General features: G+C 33.1%; 2 protein-coding genes and 1 long non-coding RNA gene across 3 annotated transcripts; 1 reads left to right on the top strand and 2 right to left on the bottom strand.

Annotated features, from left to right (window-relative positions):
* The first annotated feature begins 1827 nt into the window (after nt 1–1827).
* On the top strand, nt 1828–4424 carry LOC118034748 (uncharacterized). Its single transcript, XR_004685070.2, has 2 exons — nt 1828–1895; nt 3811–4424. It is a non-coding gene; the product is annotated as an uncharacterized lncRNA (long non-coding RNA).
* Nucleotides 4425–6960: 2536 nt separating this feature from the next.
* On the bottom strand, nt 6961–8664 carry LOC118034745 (transcription factor bHLH14). Its single transcript, XM_035040112.2, has one exon. The coding sequence runs from the start codon at nt 8587–8589 to the stop codon at nt 7189–7191; it is 1401 nt and encodes a 466-aa protein (XP_034896003.1). The 5' UTR covers nt 8590–8664; the 3' UTR covers nt 6961–7188.
* Nucleotides 8665–15514: 6850 nt separating this feature from the next.
* On the bottom strand, nt 15515–17451 carry LOC118034736 (transcription factor bHLH14). Its single transcript, XM_035040100.2, has one exon. The coding sequence runs from the start codon at nt 17225–17227 to the stop codon at nt 15827–15829; it is 1401 nt and encodes a 466-aa protein (XP_034895991.1). The 5' UTR covers nt 17228–17451; the 3' UTR covers nt 15515–15826.
* Between the last annotated feature and the right edge of the window lie 1028 nt (nt 17452–18479).

Here is an 18479-nt window from a genome sequence, read left to right as displayed (position 1 = left end):
AAGAGGAGGTGTTCAACTACCCCTAACTTTTTTTCCATTGGCAACAACAATGTCATGAAACATCAATTCATGTATCTTGCTATCTGTAATTGTTGGATTTTCACTCTCTTATCCCCCCCAGTGTTCTCTCCCTCCCATGTCTCTCTCTCTCTCTCTCTCCTCTCTCTCAATCTTCTCTTCCCCTCCCACTCTTTATCTCTCTCTCTCTCTCTCTCCTTTTAAGAAGGTAGAGAAGTAAGGCCCTACGATTTCATCAAGTCGTGGGACTTTTTGGGAGTGGTCAGCAAGCTTAGGGCAAATTGTTTCACAGCATTTCAAGAATCTCTCTAAAATCAAGAACCAAGAAAGAAGAGGAATGTGTGTTTGGAATATGACATTCTTGAATAGAGCAATAATTTCCTTCAAATTTTCCTAGCATAGCTAGCCACTCATTATTCTTTTCTATAGTTTGTATTCTTCTCGTTTGGGGTCTAATCAACTATTTTAAAGTGAGGAGTAATCTCTGATGCTTCTAGTGGAAGATGGCTGTAATGGGAAAACCATAATGGATTTTAAGGCTAAATGGAAAGGCAGGGTTTTTACATGATGCTGTGACTTCATTGGTCTTTCTCTCTCTAGACATCCTTGATCTATCTATGTTTGCAATTCAATGAGTGTGGCTTCATCATTGAAGCTGAATGGAAACCTTGTTATTTGGTACCTCAGCTAAAGAAGTATCACTAGTAGGGCAAGATCTTTGTCTCTGAACAAGGTGAGTCCAAGATTGTTCTGCTTACTTCTACCAAGTTAGAGTTAGAAGAGATTCAGACACTCTTTTCACTCGTCCTTCATTAGTGTCTGAGTTTCAAGATCAACCGTCAATGAGCTCAAGAGTTCAAGGTGGAGGATAAGTCAGTACTGTCTGTACAGATCATCGAGAAGAATATAGAAAGGCTACGAGATCCACATTCACTGTTAACTCTACCATTGTTGGAATGCTTCGAGGGAAGATTGGAGGCCAGCAATTATATCCCATTCCAAGATGGTCTGATTGTGATTGCAAGTTTTGCACCTCGTGGACGACTTCCAGCAAAGAAACCCTCTTTGTTAGAGCTGAAGGGCCTAGAGGTAAATAACTAAAAAACACAAGTGTCTTAGCAGCGTATGCATGTACAGCTAATTAATCATTATTCAATTAATAAAATTTTAAAGTGTCATAATTAAATTTCGGTTTGTAATGTTTGATCAGATAAGGCAAAAGAAGATGTCCTCTTCGTTCATGGATTCATTTCATCTTCAGCATTTTGGACGGAAACATTATTTCAAGAACTCTCAAATGCAGCTAAATCAACCTAAACCGACTGTTTGCCATTGATCTTCTAGGGTTTGGGAGGAGCCTAAGCAGCTGACTCCTTTACACATTGAGAGAACGGCATCTGGACATGATTGAAACATATCCGTTCTTGAAACCATACAAAGTCAAGTCCTTCCACATTGTTGGCTCATTCTTTAGGGCTGTATTTTGGCCCTGGCACTCGCGTAAACACCCTGGCTCGGTCAAGACCCTGACCCTCCTTGCACCGGTAAGTTAGTTTTTATTTCTGATGCTGTTTTGTATAACTGTTTCGATTATCCATGAAAAGATTCACAAAATCGTTCAAAATTGCTAACGCATTAATTACTGCACTGGTTTATGTGACAATGGCAGCCATATTACAAAGTACCAAAGGGTGTACAGGCAACACAACATGTGATGAAACAAGTGGCTCCAAGGCGTGTGTGGCCACTTAATTACGTTTGGTGCATCCAATTGCGTGCTGGTATGAGCACATCACCAGAGCTCAGCTTTTTGCCTTGTCTTTGAGCAAAAATCACCGGCTGTGGGAGTTTCTTACAAAACTAGTCACACGAAACAGGTGAATTCTCATCAAACCCCACCATCTTAAAAACTGTCCTAACAATTCAAGTGCTGGCCCTAGTAAAACTCAAACATCGAAACTTCTCGTTTTGGCTCATAATAAAAATTTTCTTCATGCTTTTTTGTGCTCAATTTCATAACTGCCCACCAAACCTAATATATATCATATGGTGTGGTCTTCATTAATTTCCTTTATTTTTCTGCCTTAAATATAATATTTAATTAAGAGAAGGATTTCGCTGTATTCCTTTAATCTAGCTTCTCTAAGAAAAAAGTAGGGATATTCGGATTTTAAGTATACACGAATCATCTTAATTGGTAATTTTGGACCTACTGCTAATTAATTAATACTTTTAAAATAACAAGAAATGAAGGAGACCTGGCATTGCACAAGCCAGTCAATTCCCTTACACAAAGACGAGGACCCTAAACCCCATTCAAATACCTCTCCTTTCCTTCATTAATAGTGGAACAGATCCCTAAAATCTCACCAATCCATTTACAGGGTCCATTTTGAGATAATTGGCTAGAAATATTGTTAAGATTTTGAGCATTCTAATAATTAGAAATAACATTTATGGTAGGTACTAATGAGAGATTTTATGATGTTTCCGGAGTAGCTAGCAGCATTCTACTTATTTTTTAAGCTCATTTAAAAAAAAATTATAAGTAGGTGAAGATAAATTTTATTATTTTTAGTGGGTTATGTATTTTATTTTATCTCTCTTTGTGTTTATTTATTTCTTCAAAAGTAAAGCTTATGAAATAACTAATATAATACCACTAGTTATTTTCTAACCACCATAAAAAATTTAGATACTAAGATATCATTAACTAGCTAGTAGTACAAAGAGAAATTTTATATTATTTTAAAATAAATATCATTAGTTATTTGATGAATCTATGATAGTTAAAAAAAAATACTTTTAATTCATAAGAAATAATAAATATATTTACATCAAACATAAAATCTTTAATTTTTTTTTTCTGATATCAATATCTTTTTATCTAAGTAATCGTTACACTAACTTGTAGAATAATATTATGGCGTAAATCTTTCAATGGTCACAAATTTAAATTTTTTTTAAAATTATTTGAAATTTATATAATCATTAATTTTTAAAATTTATAAAATTAATTAAAATATATACAAACTACCCCACCACTCAAATTATATATAAAAATTAAAAAAACATATGGCCTAAATCCAAGTTCCGGTGCCCCCAATTATAACGGGGCATGGTGGGCCCCAGCACAAATGACAATTGTCAGATCCTCATTAAGATAGATGCTTTCTTATAGTTATTGATGAGATCAATGACAGACCAGCGTAAAAGTGTCCCACCAAGATTTAGGGCTTAGCCCATAATGTTTTGGCCCTTAACTGGCTAGCTAGATAATCTTCGGCTGCTTTATGGCAGTGGTAGGCTTTGCAAAGAGGGCTAACCTGTGGTGCTCCTGGATGATTTAAAATCACGTGAGTTAAAAGTTTGCTAATTTGTACTAATGCAGTCTGGTAGTAAAATCTGAACTTACTAAATCTTTTAATTAGGTTTCTAAATTTATTAATTTCGGTGGCAACTTTGGGAATTTATGAATCTTAATTTAATATCATGTCGGTTTTGAGCAAGGAAAGCCAGGAAAGAGTTAGCAAAAATCCTTCAGAAGGACAAAAATAGTAGTAATTAACCATTAAATGTAATACACAAGAGGTAGGTGAATCGCTCAGTTTGGAAGTTACTCTGGAAGGTGAAAACATGTGCCTAGTGATGGGGACAGGTGTTTGGTTCAGAAATAATCCTGATTTTCTCATATATTTAATTCTTCATACGCTCTGCTTTAATTTACTCCATGCAAAATGATCTCCGATCCCCCATTGACATAAATGCAAAACTTTGACAAAAAATGTGTAGGATGAGGACGTTCTTGATTGAGGGGTTCTTTTGCCACACCCACAACGCTGCCTGGCATACCCTACACAACATTATATGTGGCACCGGCAGCAGGCTTGACGGGTACTTGGATTCCGTCCGAGACCACCTCAAATGTGATGTCAACATCTTCCATGGCAGAAATGATGAGCTTATCCCTGTTGAATGTAGCTACAATGTTCAGCAGAAGGTCCCTCGGGCTAAAGTTAAGGTGATCGACGGTGAAGATCATATCACCATTGTTGTTAATAGACAGAAGGTCTTTGCTCGGGAGCTTGAAGAAATCTGGAGGGGAGGAGACCGAGTGGTTAATTAAGGCCCTCGTCTTGCTCAAGCTCGATCAAATCAAGTCGCCACATAAATATTTCCTCTCAAAATTGGGTATAGTTATTAATTGAATTGTCTGAGATTGGCAGGTTTTACATTTACTGCTACTTCAAGCACTTTGAAGCCTCTCATCAACTGGCGTGATGATCGTTATAGCGAATTTGATAAGATTAAAGCGAATTAAATATCTCTTGACAACAAATCTTGTTGCTGTATGTTGCTCGGCAAAGTTCACATTCTTACAAGATTTAATTTAATTATTTCTTTTTCCTTGGTTGTTCCTTTCATAAATAGCGTTCCATAAATTGTATGGTCAGTCCATAATTATTTCTCTGTCAGTTTATCAAAACTAGCCAGCATAAAAAAACAAAAACAATTAAGTAGTGTCTTTATTGATGTCAATCATCCTCAATTTAGCAGTTTTTTTTTATTTAAAAATACTTTTTTTCATAGTCAAATCTTCCCATCTCATGTAATTCTCTTTCTTATTTTATTTATCAAGAAAACAAATTGAAAACGAGCATGGAATTAGAAAAAGAATTAAATTATACATAAATCTAAAATTATATGGGCTAAATACATAGTTTCTAACACTACAAGGATTAATTATTTAGCTTTTACTAAAACTACAAGGACTAATTACTCTTTTGTTTTTTTTAAGAAAAATTGGAAAATTAACCATTTTCAGAAGAATTAATTGATTGGTAGAAATAGATCCATGACATTCTTTAAATGAGATATCAAACACATTCACCCACTCACTACTGACCAATATTTAAATAATTAATACATGCACTTATCCATCAACTAATCACTGTACAAGTAGATATTTCTTACCAATCCCCTGCAAACCATCATTAGTAACTTGTTCTAATGTATGATACTTACGTATCTTTCTACGACTTGGTCTTGACCTTGCCATATAATATTATAAAATTAAAAATCATGTTTGTTTTTTATTTTAAAAATATTTTTTTTATTTTTTATTAATTTCAAATTAATATGTTTTTATTGTTTTCAAATCATTTTAATATACTAATATCAAAAATAATTTTTTAAAAATAAAAAAATATCATTAACATATATTTTAATATAATAAATTATTTAAAACATAATCCAACACATTACCAAAGAAGTTTCTAATATTATAAAACTTTAGGATTGTTGTTCTTTTGGGAAGTCATAACTCCTTCACATGCTCTATCCATCAATATAGATCCTTCCTTCTTTTTTTTTTCTTTTATTAGATCTTTCTCAATTTACATCCATTTTTTTATTGGATCTTTTAAAAAATATTTCATTTACATTTTTTTTTTTTTATCAGATCCTTTTTTTTTAAGACCATTAAAAACATGATAAGAGGCCTACTTTCATGTACAATGGACCGACAACAAGGCCTAATTAGTTGGAGTACATGAGGAGGGCTTCAACTTCTGGTAACGAATCTGGCCTCAACTTATCCTTGGTTAACCAGAGGAAGTGAATGGGCCTCGACTCGGCACCTCCTAAAACGATAGAAAAATAGAATTCCATCCGTATCGATTAAGATATGGATTTATGGGCAATTAGATAATGATGCAGTGATGATTCGAATCGCCATTTCAACAGGTATGACTTATGAGCTTTGCTTTTACAGCTTTCCTCGTTTGTCCTTACTGCCAAATCTCTTAAAGTGCCGAGGAAAAACACGTCAACCCATGTGATTTCTTAGGGAGAAATCACTTAGATGCACAAATCATGCTCGTAGCTGCTAGAGGTTCACAACCTTGAATTCCTCAAATCTTAATTAGCTGCCTTGTCCACCCTCAAAAGTAATGATCGATGACAACAAAGTCTTAAACTCAGGCTTGGACGGATGAGACAAGACAAGCCTATTCTACTTGGCATTATTAGCTCTCTTCGTCCGAAAGTCATTTATATTATTCGCTTTGGTGGACCTTTGTACTGTATAACTATACTCGTATGTAGGAAATTAAAAACTTGGCTAAATAAAAGCTCAGTAGAAGAATATCCATCTATAATGAAATTAAGAAAGATACAGTATAAGCAATTGAGGTCTTGGCCCAGCAGTTGAAGGGATTTGATCCCTTCCTTTGCATCCTGGGTTCAAACCTCACCGTATGCACGCTTGTTACCCCCGCGTGACTTATATGCTCACTGGTTTGCAGGATGTTCAGTGAGCTGTGGGATTAGTCGTGGTGCGCGCAAGCTTGCTCGGACACTCATGTAAATAAATTAAAAAAAAAAGATATAGTATAAACCATCTAGGTAACCAATGGTAAAGTTTGGGACCAAGAAGTTTGCTTTCTTTGTGGTCTCAGGTTCAAACCCTAGATTGCTCATATAATGGCTACTGGAGGTTTACATGGTCGTTAACTTCAAGGTATGTGGAATTAGTCGAGGTACGCGCAAACTGGTTCGGACACCCACATTAATCAAAAAAAAAAAAAAAACAAGAAGTAGAAGAAAGATACAGCATAGGAAAATCACGTAACCTATGAGAAACATTAATTGACGCCCAGAAGAGAAGAACTGATCAGGTTAATCGACCTGGCCCGCCCTTTCAAGTTTTTATAAGATGATGCACAATCATTGAAACAATTAATCATTACACTACTGATCATAGCTCTAGTTCTTTACGGACCATATATAATCTCAACCTGGGAGAAAATTATCTCGCATATGAACATATAACTTAATGAAGTATCCATGTGCTCTAAATATTAAGATTCAACGATTGGAAATATGTAATATTCATAAGATGAGTACTTCCAAAGCATATCAAGGGAGGAAACTAACAAGGACTAGAAAGATCGAGCAAGCAAGCAACTGACGTGCCTGCTTCTTCAATACATTAAACTGACAACATAATCTAACTTATCACACGATCGAGTGGGATGAAGCAAAGGAAAAAGCAACTTAATTCAAGTACATATGCTAATATCATTTTATGTTCCTTGCGAGGAGCTTCACCTTGGAGCTTGCGTGATTTCTACGACGAAATTGAACCGTTTCTCTTACATCGTAGCTGGCCTAGTTCTGCATTCTTTGAAAAATAGCAGCCCTCATCGCCTCTTCAGTTACCAGTCCATCATCAATCCTGATTACAACATCTTGCAGCACCAGCTCCTCGACCCTAGTCACGCTCAAATGATGAACTGGAAATTCTAGCTCTCTAAGTGCATCCATCAATCTTGCAGCAGGATAATTAATATCCGGGGACTGTACTCGGATCAGACCTTCCGATCCCAGAATCTTCACATCCACTTCCACTGCATTATTGGACATATAATTTGGTGGAGGCCTTATGTGATTCACCATGGCGCTGGTGCTGGTGCTTTGATTGTCATAAATGTTTGCACAGCTTGAGATTTTTGATTTCTTGTATACTACCTGTAGATTTGCTTCCAATTCATTAACTTTTCTCTCGAGCTCTTTGATATAAGTGACTGCATCTGCAAGCAAAGAAGCTCTGTCCATTTTTGACACATTTGGAACCACAGATCGAAGTGCGTAGAATCGATGATTAAGCTTCTCTCTTCGCTGCCTTTCTGCTTCCACATGGTTTAGAGGTGATTCCTTTCCACCTGGCTTTCTTCCTCTCTTCTTGAACCCCATACGATTCTCTGTGAATCCAGCATCTGAATCAGAACGCCCCGAGTCGGAAGATGATCGGCCTTGGCCGGAGACCTCTTTTTTATTCTCTAGAGAAAAAGTTCTCTCCGTTTGAGGACTTGAAAACAACCCAATATCAAGGAGATTTGAAACATTACAGTTTGGAATTTGAGGTTGAGATTCATTCAGGTTGGACTGCTTTGGAACCGGATTTGCAATGATTTCTGCACCGAAAATTGATTTGGCTAGTTGCACTAGGCTCCAATCTTCGCTGATAAAAACTGGGGAACCCAATTCAAGAACCCCAGATGGAGTTGAAACGCAGACGAAAGTCTGAATTCCATGCATCCGAGCTTCTGTCACTCTTTCGCATTCGTAAATTTGCAGTTCACGATCACCTGCCAACCAAATAGAAGAACCAGAGGTAAATGCCCTGCCAAGAATTCCATCTCCAACGGCAAATACTCGTGTTACCGATGCTGTGTAGTACCATTCAGCAACATCACCATCAACCAATCTCTCCAGGTCCATATCCTCATTGAAAAGAGATTTTCTTTCGATATCGAACCCGAATTTGGGATGGTTTTGCTTGTTGCTATCCTTGCTTGAGTACTTTTTATTGCCGCGGAAATGACCATCACCCCATGATAACACAGGGCGGCCACTAGCATCCTTTGTTGCCTGCCAGAAGATTGAGTAAACCCACCATTCTGGCCGGCTATGAAGGAAGAATTGGAGGCGTTGTTGAAGCGTTGAAGAGGTTTCTTGAGCAAATGAGATGAGTGAAGAGGAGGAAGAGGGGGACAGTATCTCTTCCATTGATCAATTTTCTTTTCTTTCTTTCTTTCTTTCTTTGGGTTTTTTTTTTTTTATTGGCTTCTCTGCTCTACTTCATTGTCCTTGATAGAGTGTGAGAGTGGCATTGGAAATTGTTAAAATTAGAAATCCAAAAATTAAAAAATTATTGGCATCGAGAGCTATGAAAGTAAGAAGTAAGAGGGTTATGTACAAGATATTTCTGCTTATAAATAGACTTCCATTCAAGCAGTGTACATTTTTCACTGTTTGTCAACATTATCATGGGAGTTTCTTACAAATATGATGATCCCCTCCATTTGGTATAAATTATGTTCTGGTTTCATTGAATGTTGTCACATCAATGTATATTGATTTTGATTGAGATTTCTGGTGACGTTTAAGGGGCCATTAGATCTGTTTTTTATTTAACCCTTTTTAAGCACTTTGCTTTGATACGAGGGAAGATCCATTACTTGATTTTTTTTTTTTTTTTTTTTTACCGGAAGTGTTTGTATATATATTATTAACAAATACTCTAAAACACGTGGAAAAGTACTCTAATTTTTTTTATGTATATTTTGTCTTGATTTTTTTTTTTTTTTATTTTTAGTTTTTCACTAACACATAACAACACACAAGCAATCTATAAGCCCGTGACATCACGCGAGCATTTAATTATATATATATTTTTTCTTTTTATTAATTAATATTTTTTTAATTTAGTTTATTAATATTAATTTTTTCTATTTAGTTCTCACACTATCATAACACAGATTTCCAAGTTTAAGGAGTTAACCTAGTTTGACAGGTTTATCAATTGATTTAATTTTTTTTTTTAATTAGTTTTTTCCTTCAAATTTTATCTTTTAATATCAATTTGATTAATTTTTATTGTTTACTTTTAATTAGAATAGTGCTTTGCTTTGTGTTTTTATCTTTGTTTTTTCCTTTTCAATTAATTTTTTTTTAATTTTATTTTTTAAATTAATTTTTTTTTCTATTTTATTATCACACTTTATGACATGACCTTGCAATTAGACCCACATCCAAGACTCTTGGATCTGGTGTTACAACCAAACACAAAGTTCTTGGGTCTGGCGTTGCAGTTCAAACCTACTTAAACTTAGATAATGCAAGTTTAATATTATTATTATTATTATTATAATAAATATTGCTAATATAATAATTAATAAATTTACAAAATATATTATTAATATTGTGAAACAACTATAGATTTGATTTGAATGGTAAAATTAAAAACTATAAGAACTTGGGTAAGGCATGTTTAATAATATTATTATTTTCATTATTATTAATATAATTATTAACAAATTTGAAAAAAAAATATCATTACTATTAAAAAAATCACAGATTTGATTTGAAGGGTAAAATTAAAAATTATTGTTATTGTTGTAGTTGTCATTCTTATTATTATTATTATTATTATTAGTGTTATTTTTATTTTTATTCTTAATATTTTTTATTATTATTGAATTTGAAAAAAAAAATATTACTATTGAAAAAAAAACTATAAATTTGATTTGAATGGATTAAAAAACTATAAGAACTTGGACCAGCCAAGATTAATATTATTATAAATATTATTATTTTTATTTTTATTATTAGGGGAACTAGACCCCAGAAACTTGGGTCTAGCTGGGGCGCTAGACCTAAGTTTATAATCATTAGTTTTATTTTTATGGTTATTATTCTTTTTATCATTAATAAATTTTTAAAAACATAATATTACTATAGAAGAAAAACCATAAATTTAATTTCAAGGGATAAAAAAACTATAAGAATTTGGGTTAGATAAGTTTAATATTATTATTAATGTTATAAATATTACTATTGGTATTATAATTAATATTATAAATATTATTCTTGGATCAAGCGTTGTAGCCAGTCACAAGGCTCTTGGGTTTAGCTTTGCAAATCATTGACTTTACCATCGAATCGAAAGATTCCTAAATCCCACCAAAATGAACTATTTTGCAAGTGTCGAGTCTTATATCACCAACCATTGATTTCATGAAATCTGGAGAAGGGAAAATTCAAGTGAACATGTGGTTTGTCAAAGAACCATCTCAACCCAATAGCTTAAGCTGTTAGGTGAGATTTCAAGATATGTTTTATATTATTTCTCTAATACACTCTCTTTCAAATAAAAGTCTATTTGGACTTGAAACTTGCACATACTTACATCAAATAATAGAGATGATGATGAGATTTGCTTAATTTAGTCATCAAAATTTATATATATATATATATGAACCACCAATCAAACCCACTTATATCATTCGAACTCACTTGTTGTATATATTTTTTTTAATGTCCTGTCTTACGCAATAAAAAAAAATAAAAACATGAGATTGTTCTCATAAAAAAACAACCCTTTCATTCTTACATGTGATTCAATTAACGTGTTAGAGATTTGTCCTTTCCCAAATTAGGTGAAACTTTCTCCAAAAATTTCAATTCTTAATTTAGTCAGTTTCCATCAATAAGACGCTCTGCTAAAGTGGTGGACCAACAACCTTTGACAGTGAAAATAATTATAAATGCCTATATATCTTCCATGATCATTTTCCAAACATTGTACCTGGTTCTTTTTCTTAATCAATTAATTTTGTCGTCCCTGAAAACTGTATTGGGGCCCAAAAAGTATCATCGAAAGAGAGGAGCTAGCTAATTATATTAATTATTTATCAGTGCAGCCTTTCTTTTTCCGAATCTAACAATTGATTATTAGTTCATATATATTCATGCAAGAATCCCTTTCAGGTCACCCAATCCTCAGTGATCACTAATTGAAACTATAATCACGTGATGAACTCAGCATTTAGTGATCTTGAAATGGGAACAAAGACCTGACCGCCCCGGCACACTATTGGGACCATGTCCAATACTGTCGTGAAGCTTCCTAGCTAGGTATCCAAAGGTTTCAATGAATCTTGTCAATACTAAATCTTTTCGATTTTCATGTATGTTCACTTAGACTTACGTGATAATCTATGTCTTGGTTTTCAACTTTTAGTCACGTGCTATATCTTCCCAGCAAGGTTCTTGGAATGTCCTGCATCTGTGTCTCTCTCGGTACGACTAGGACAACACCACATACATAACACATGGCAAAAAAAAAAAGGAAATTTCTAAAAAGCAGCTTTGACTTGAGAATCTAAAGTCTGATGGTGATCAATATTTGGTTTAACTTGACGATGCGTAATCGTGATTGATGTTTTTCTATAAATGTCTTCGAGAGTGAATTTTGAACGAAGTCGTTTTTGTTTTTTTGTTTTGTTTTTATGCATTAAATAAAAATAGAAATGATTTATTTATACATAAATACTATAAAAAAATCATATATATTGTTTTATTTAATCACATTACTAGCTACTACTTCCATGTTTTTTTTAAAAGGTAGATCTTTTCAAAAATAGAGAGGAAACTCATATATCTCATATTCAAGTTGATCTAAATTAAATAGATATTTTTTTTAAAAGGACTTAGATACCATAATACAAACTTTAAAAGAATACAAAATATATTTTATGCGATATAAAATCTGATTGAAATTAGATAGAAAACTATACTTTAAGAGAAATAGATACTTTTATTTTCTAACAATTTATCCAACAACTCTACTATTTTGGAAAATCTTTCTCTAGCATACTTGTACTTTGGCTCAAATAGTCTAGACTCCAAACTACCAAAATTTTAAATAAATCTCCATTATAACATCATAAACCTATGAAAAAGATGCAAAAAGGATAAAGATAAACAAAAACAAATTCCTAAAAAATAATAAGAATAACAGATAAAATAAATGAAAAAAAACCATCAACTATGTTAGATATTTGTTGAGTAAATAAAAAAAACTAGTCTTAAAGAACTGTTAGTTTTTTCTCAAAAGAACTTTTGGTTTTTCTCTTAATTTATAAGTGGCTAATTAGTGGTTGATAACGAGGGAAATTAATTTTTCAACCTTTTAATTTTCAAAATTAATTATAAAAGGGAGATAAAGAAAGAGTTTCTAACTTGAAATTTTCAAATTTTACACTCCTTTTCATCTTATTTATAGTGTTTTTCTTCTCCCTTTTATACTTTGATTTTTCTCTCAAATCTAGAGTTTAGATTCATCTTGTTGAGAGATATTTAAATTACATAATCTTTGTTTCAAAGACTTTGTTTAAAAATGTATCTAAACCAAAGTGGTGATGTTAGAATCTTAGGAGGTATATTGCAAACATTTTTTTTTTAATCAAATGTAAGAATATAATAGATCAAAATGAAATAGGCCAGGAAGCTGGCAAGTCATATATACATATATACAAAATCAAAAGCAAAATGAAACATGCTCTCATTCATAAAAAAATACAGGGAGACAACTACCTAGAGAGAAAACCAAAAAGATCACATTAGTTAGCTAAGGAACCTAGGATCCAGCAGGTACCAAAGATAACCAACCAAAAATAATACCAACAAAAAAAATCCAACAACTGACGCAATTTGCAGCTAAAACATAAAAGAACAACCTACGGCTACTGAAACACACAAAGGCCATTAATTACAACCCCAACAACAAAAGCAAAATAAACTCATCCAACATCCAATCAGGAGTGGTCCGTGGCATGAAAGTGGAATATTACGTAGAATAAGATTTGAAATCGCCTGAAAATTCTATCAACCCTCAAGCACTTACCCAAATTACAAGATTATCGTGTCAATTTGCAGGTAATCAATCAACTCATTTGATTAACAGCATACTACATTAAAAATGATTTAGCATGATGAATATAAATATATTATTCAATTTCAATGCAACTTCTAACCTCAATTTCAACAAAAATTCTATTGAGTATTACTATTTTTTATATTTTTTATTTATAATTAATTTAGTCAAATTTAAATTGAGTTTGATTGAATTATTGGGATCATTAAAAACCTACTTGAATGGAATGAGTTTTAGCTTGTGAAAATATCTATGCCAGAAGTCCAAACAGCTGCCCCCCTGATAGGTGCACCGTCCACGGCCCGCGGTCCGGGACAAAAGTTTTCTAGCTAGAAGGAAGGAGACGGCAGGAATATTATTTCCTGGTCAGAACAGCTCCACCTTCTTGACCAACATCTTACCCATTGATTGCTCCATGTGAAACGAAACAACTAAGACATGAAATGCATGGAGAAAAACAAATTAAGCGAAAGGAAATGATGTGTATATATATCAAGAATATCGAGTTCATGGAAATTAGGACCATTGCCGATCGACTTTACAGAGGAAAGTTCATTTTCCACACAACTTAATTACAACCCTAGTTTTTGGTTTCTCCAAAGCGAGTTTTCCTAAGGAAAGCAAAAAAAAACATGGGACTCTGAAAGCATTTTAAAAATATAGGTCAAACTAAATGAACGCCAAACCACATGATTGTGAGGTTTCTCAGTCAATATTCAAATGCTCGTTACTGTTTAGAGTGTGCATTTGATCATCATGCAAATATAATATCTATAAATCCCCCACTATAAACATCTCAAGAATGAAAACAATTCTTAATTTGTATCCCTGCAATTATTGTTTTATTACTTAATTATTATTATTTTATTAATGTAGGTATCCGGATCAACTTGCATGCATCTCGACTAATCCCACGAGCTTTAAAATTAACGACCATGTAAAACTTTAGTGTCTATCATATTAATAATCACAGGGAAAGCAAAACCCTAATCCCAAGCTTTTACTACTATACCACCTACTAGATGATTTCTATTGCTTAATTTTATTTTCTTAGAAAGAAGGAGTGCTTTTTTTTTTTTTAATTTTATAGGGTGCTTGGAATAATGATTGAGATTGTTTTTTAAAGTGTTTTTATTTAAAAATATATTTTTTATTTTTTGAAAAAAATTATTTTTTTATATCATAATATTAAAATGATCAAAATAATATATATATATATAATTTAAAATAAAAAAAATAATTTTTTTTTATAAACAGGTGCGTACACACCACCCCCGAACACGCATTTATTCTGTAACCTTTTGTGAGTTCTATATTTCTTAATTGCATGGATTTTTTCTAAAATGCATCGGGAAGGCATCCCTTAAACAAACTTACCTGCTCCCTTCTTGTATTTGCATTTCTATTTTTTTTTTTTTTTCATTTCTCTTTCCAATTTTCTTTTCCCTCATTCCATTTTTAATTGTTTTTGAGCATTAAAGAATCCATTTTAGACTTTTCTCTCATTCCATTTGTTTTAAAAATTAGCATGTGCTTATTAAAGTCGAAGGCTGACCAAGTTTACAGCTCCAAATGCTTAGTATTAATATTTAATTGAAAATAAAGATATACATGCATCTTTTTATTCTATAATTATAGAAAATGATGAAAAACAAGTTTTATTCATTTGGTTTTATTTGAAAAAATAAATCACATTAAATTTTAAATAATCAGATCGAATAAGTCAGTCATTACTTCGGCTTCAGTTGCAAGGCTTCTTATATTTTATTTTTTATTTTTTTTCATTAATCTTGAATTTAATATCCTTTTTACGAGATCTGATATTTCTTCTCGCATTTGTCATCAAACATTTTACTTGGGTTAAAGCTTAATCTTGTTTATTTTTTATTTTTTTCTTGTATCTTATGTGTCTTTGGACTGCATAGAAAATTTCATGTAGACTGTTAATATTTCAATTCTCAAACATTTTGGTAAGAACATGTATCAAGTAAAAATAAAATTAACATAGATATTAGTGAGTTTCTACAACAACAAAAAATGCTAGCTGTCGGTCTATTTGTGAAATAATATCAATTTCTTAAATCTGGATCTTATATAATTTCATGTAGATTGTTAATATTTCAGTTTCTTTACGGACCATCTATAATTTCAACCTGGGAGAAAATTCTCTAGCATATGAACATATAACTTAATGAAGTATCCATGTGCTCTAAATATTAAGATTCAACGATTGGAAATATGTAATATTCATAAGATGAGTACTTCCAAAGCATATCAAGGGAGGAAACTAACAAGGACTAGAAAGATGGAGCAAGCAAGCAACTGACGTGCCTGCTTCTTCAATACATTAAACTGACAACATAATCTAACTTATCACACGATCGAGTGGGATGAAGCAAAGGAAAAAGCAACTTAATTCAAGTACATATGCTAATATCATTTTATGTTCCTTGCGAGGAGCTTCACCTTGGAGCTTGCGTGATTTCTACGACGAAATTGAACCGTTTCTCTTACATCGTAGCTGGCCTAGTTCTGCATTCTTTGAAAAATAGCAGCCCTCATCGCCTCTTCAGTTACCAGTCCATCATCAATCCTGATTACAACATCTTGCAGCACCAGCTCCTCGACCCTAGTCACGCTCAAATGATGAACCGGAAATTCTAGCTCTCTAAGTGCATCCATCAATCTTGCAGCAGGATAATTAATATCCGGGGACTGTACTCGGATCAGACCTTCCGATCCCAGAATCTTCACATCCACTTCCACTGCATTATTGGACATATAATTTGGAGGAGGCCTTATGTGATTCACCATGGCGCTGGTGCTGGTGCTTTGATTGTCATAAATGTTTGCACAGCTTGAGATTTTTGATTTCTTGGATACTACCTGTAGATTTGCTTCCAATTCATTAACTTTTCTCTCGAGCTCTTTGATATAAGTGACTGCATCTGCAAGCAAAGAAGCTCTGTCCATTTTTGACACATTTGGAACCACAGATCGAAGTGCGTAGAATCGATGATTAAGCCTCTCTCTTCGCTGCCTTTCTGCTTCCACATGGTTTAGAGGTGATTCCTTTCCAGCTGGATTTCTTCCTCTCTTCTTGAACCCGATAGGATTCTCTGTGAATCCAGCATCTGAATCAGAACGCCCCGAGTCGGAAGATGATCGGCCTTGGCCGGACACCTCTTTTTTATTCTCTAGAGAAGAAGTTCTCTCCGTTTGAGGACTTGAAAACAACCCAATATCAAGGAGATTGGAAACATTACAGTTTGGAATTTGAGGTAGAGATTCATTCAGGTTGGACTGCTTTGGAACCGGATTTGCATTGATTTCTGCACCGAAAATTGATTTGGCTAGTTGCACTAGGCTCCAATCTTCGCTGATAAAAACTGGGGAACCCAATTCAAGAACCCCAGATGGAGTTGAAACGCAGACGAAAGTCTGAATTCCATGCATCCGAGCTTCTGTCACTCTTTCGCATTCGTAAATTTGTAGTTCACGATCACCTGCCAACCAAATAGAAGAACCAGAGGCAAATACCCTGCCAAGAATTCCATCTCCAACGGCAAATACTCGTGTTACCGATGCTGTGTAGTACCATTCAGCAACATCACCATCAACCAATCTCTCCAGGTCCATATCCTCATTGAAAAGAGACTTTCTTTCGATATCGAACCCGAATTTGGGATGGTTTTGCTTGTTGCTATCCTTGCTTGAGTACTTTTTATTGCCGCGGAAATGACCATCACCCCATGATAACACAGGGCGGCCACTAGCATCCTTTGATGCCTGCCAGAAGATTGAGTAAACCCACCATTCTGGCCGGCTATGAAGGAAGAATTGGAGGCGTTGTTGAAGCGTTGAAGAGTTTTCTTGAGGAAATGAAAAGGGTGAAGAGGAGGAAGAGGGGGACAGTATCTCTTCCATTGATCAATTTTCTTTTCTTTCTTTCTTTCTTTCTTTGGGTTTTTTTTTTTAATTGGCTTCTCTGCTCTACTTCATTGTCCTTGATAGAGTGTGAGAGTGGTGGAAATTGTAGAAATCCAAAAATTAATTAATCGAGAATGAAAGAGAAGTGAGAGGGTTATGTACAAGATATTTCTGCTTATAAATAGACTTCCATTCAAGCAGTGTACATTTTTCACTGTTTGTCAACATTATCAAGGGAGTTTCTTACAAATATGATGATCCCCTCCATGTGGTATAAATTATGTTCTGGTTTCATTGAATGTTGTCACATCTACTGTATAGTTATTTTGATTGAGATTTCTGGTGACGTTTAAGGGGCCATTAGTTCTGTTTTTGATTTAACCCTTTTTAAGTACTTTGCTTCGATACGAGGGAAGATCCATGACTTGATTTTTTTATTTTTCATCAGAAGTGTTTGTATATGTATTATCTATACATTGCACTAAAAATATATTAATATTTCACTATACATTGCACTATATAAATTCACAGTAAAAGACGACGGATACCTTTTAATTATATATTGTTTTGCTTTTTTTAACTAATTTTTTTTGTTTAATTTAATTTGTTAATATTAAATTTTTCTCTATTTAGTTATCGCACTCTCATGACACGGATTTCAGGTTTGATGTGTTAACCTGATTTGACGAGTTAATCCGATTTGATGGGTTAACCCAATTTATTTAGTTTTTTTTAATTATTTTTTTCCTTTTAGTTTCATCTTTTAATATTAATTTGATTAAAAATTAAAATTTATCATTTGTTTTGTTTACTTTTCATTAGATTATCATGATCTCATAAAAGAATTTTATTGTACATCTCCTCACAAAACACTATTTATTGGAATAGTGTTATGTTTTTGTTTTTTTTTCTTTGTTTTTTTCTTTTCAATTAATCTTTTTTTATTCTTTAATATTAATTTTTTTTTCTATTTAGTTTTCACACTTTCATGACACGACCTTACAGCTAGATCCACATCCAAAACTCTTCAGCCTGTTATTGCAACCAGACCCACTTAAACTTGGGTCATGTAAGTTTAATATTATTATTTTTATTATAAATATTATTATTTTTATTATAAATATTATTATTTTTATTATAATGAATATTGCTAACATATAATTAATAAATTTGAAAAAAAATATTATTAATATTGAAAAATAACCATAGATTTGATTTAAAGAGTAAAATTTAAAACTATAAGAACTTG

The sequence above is a fragment of the Populus alba genome, chromosome 3 (genome assembly GCF_005239225.2).
Source record: "Populus alba chromosome 3, ASM523922v2, whole genome shotgun sequence".
Taxonomy (NCBI): Eukaryota; Viridiplantae; Streptophyta; class Magnoliopsida; order Malpighiales; family Salicaceae; genus Populus; species Populus alba.
Note: the sequence above shows the minus strand (reverse complement) of the source record. Positions and strands in the feature narration are given on the sequence as shown.

Excerpts from the sequence above, each read along its gene's own strand:
- LOC118034745 (XM_035040112.2), bottom strand. The coding sequence starts at position 8,589 with ATGGAAGAGATACTGTCCCCCTCTTCCTCCTCTTCACTCATCTCATTT.
- LOC118034736 (XM_035040100.2), bottom strand. The coding sequence starts at position 17,227 with ATGGAAGAGATACTGTCCCCCTCTTCCTCCTCTTCACCCTTTTCATTT.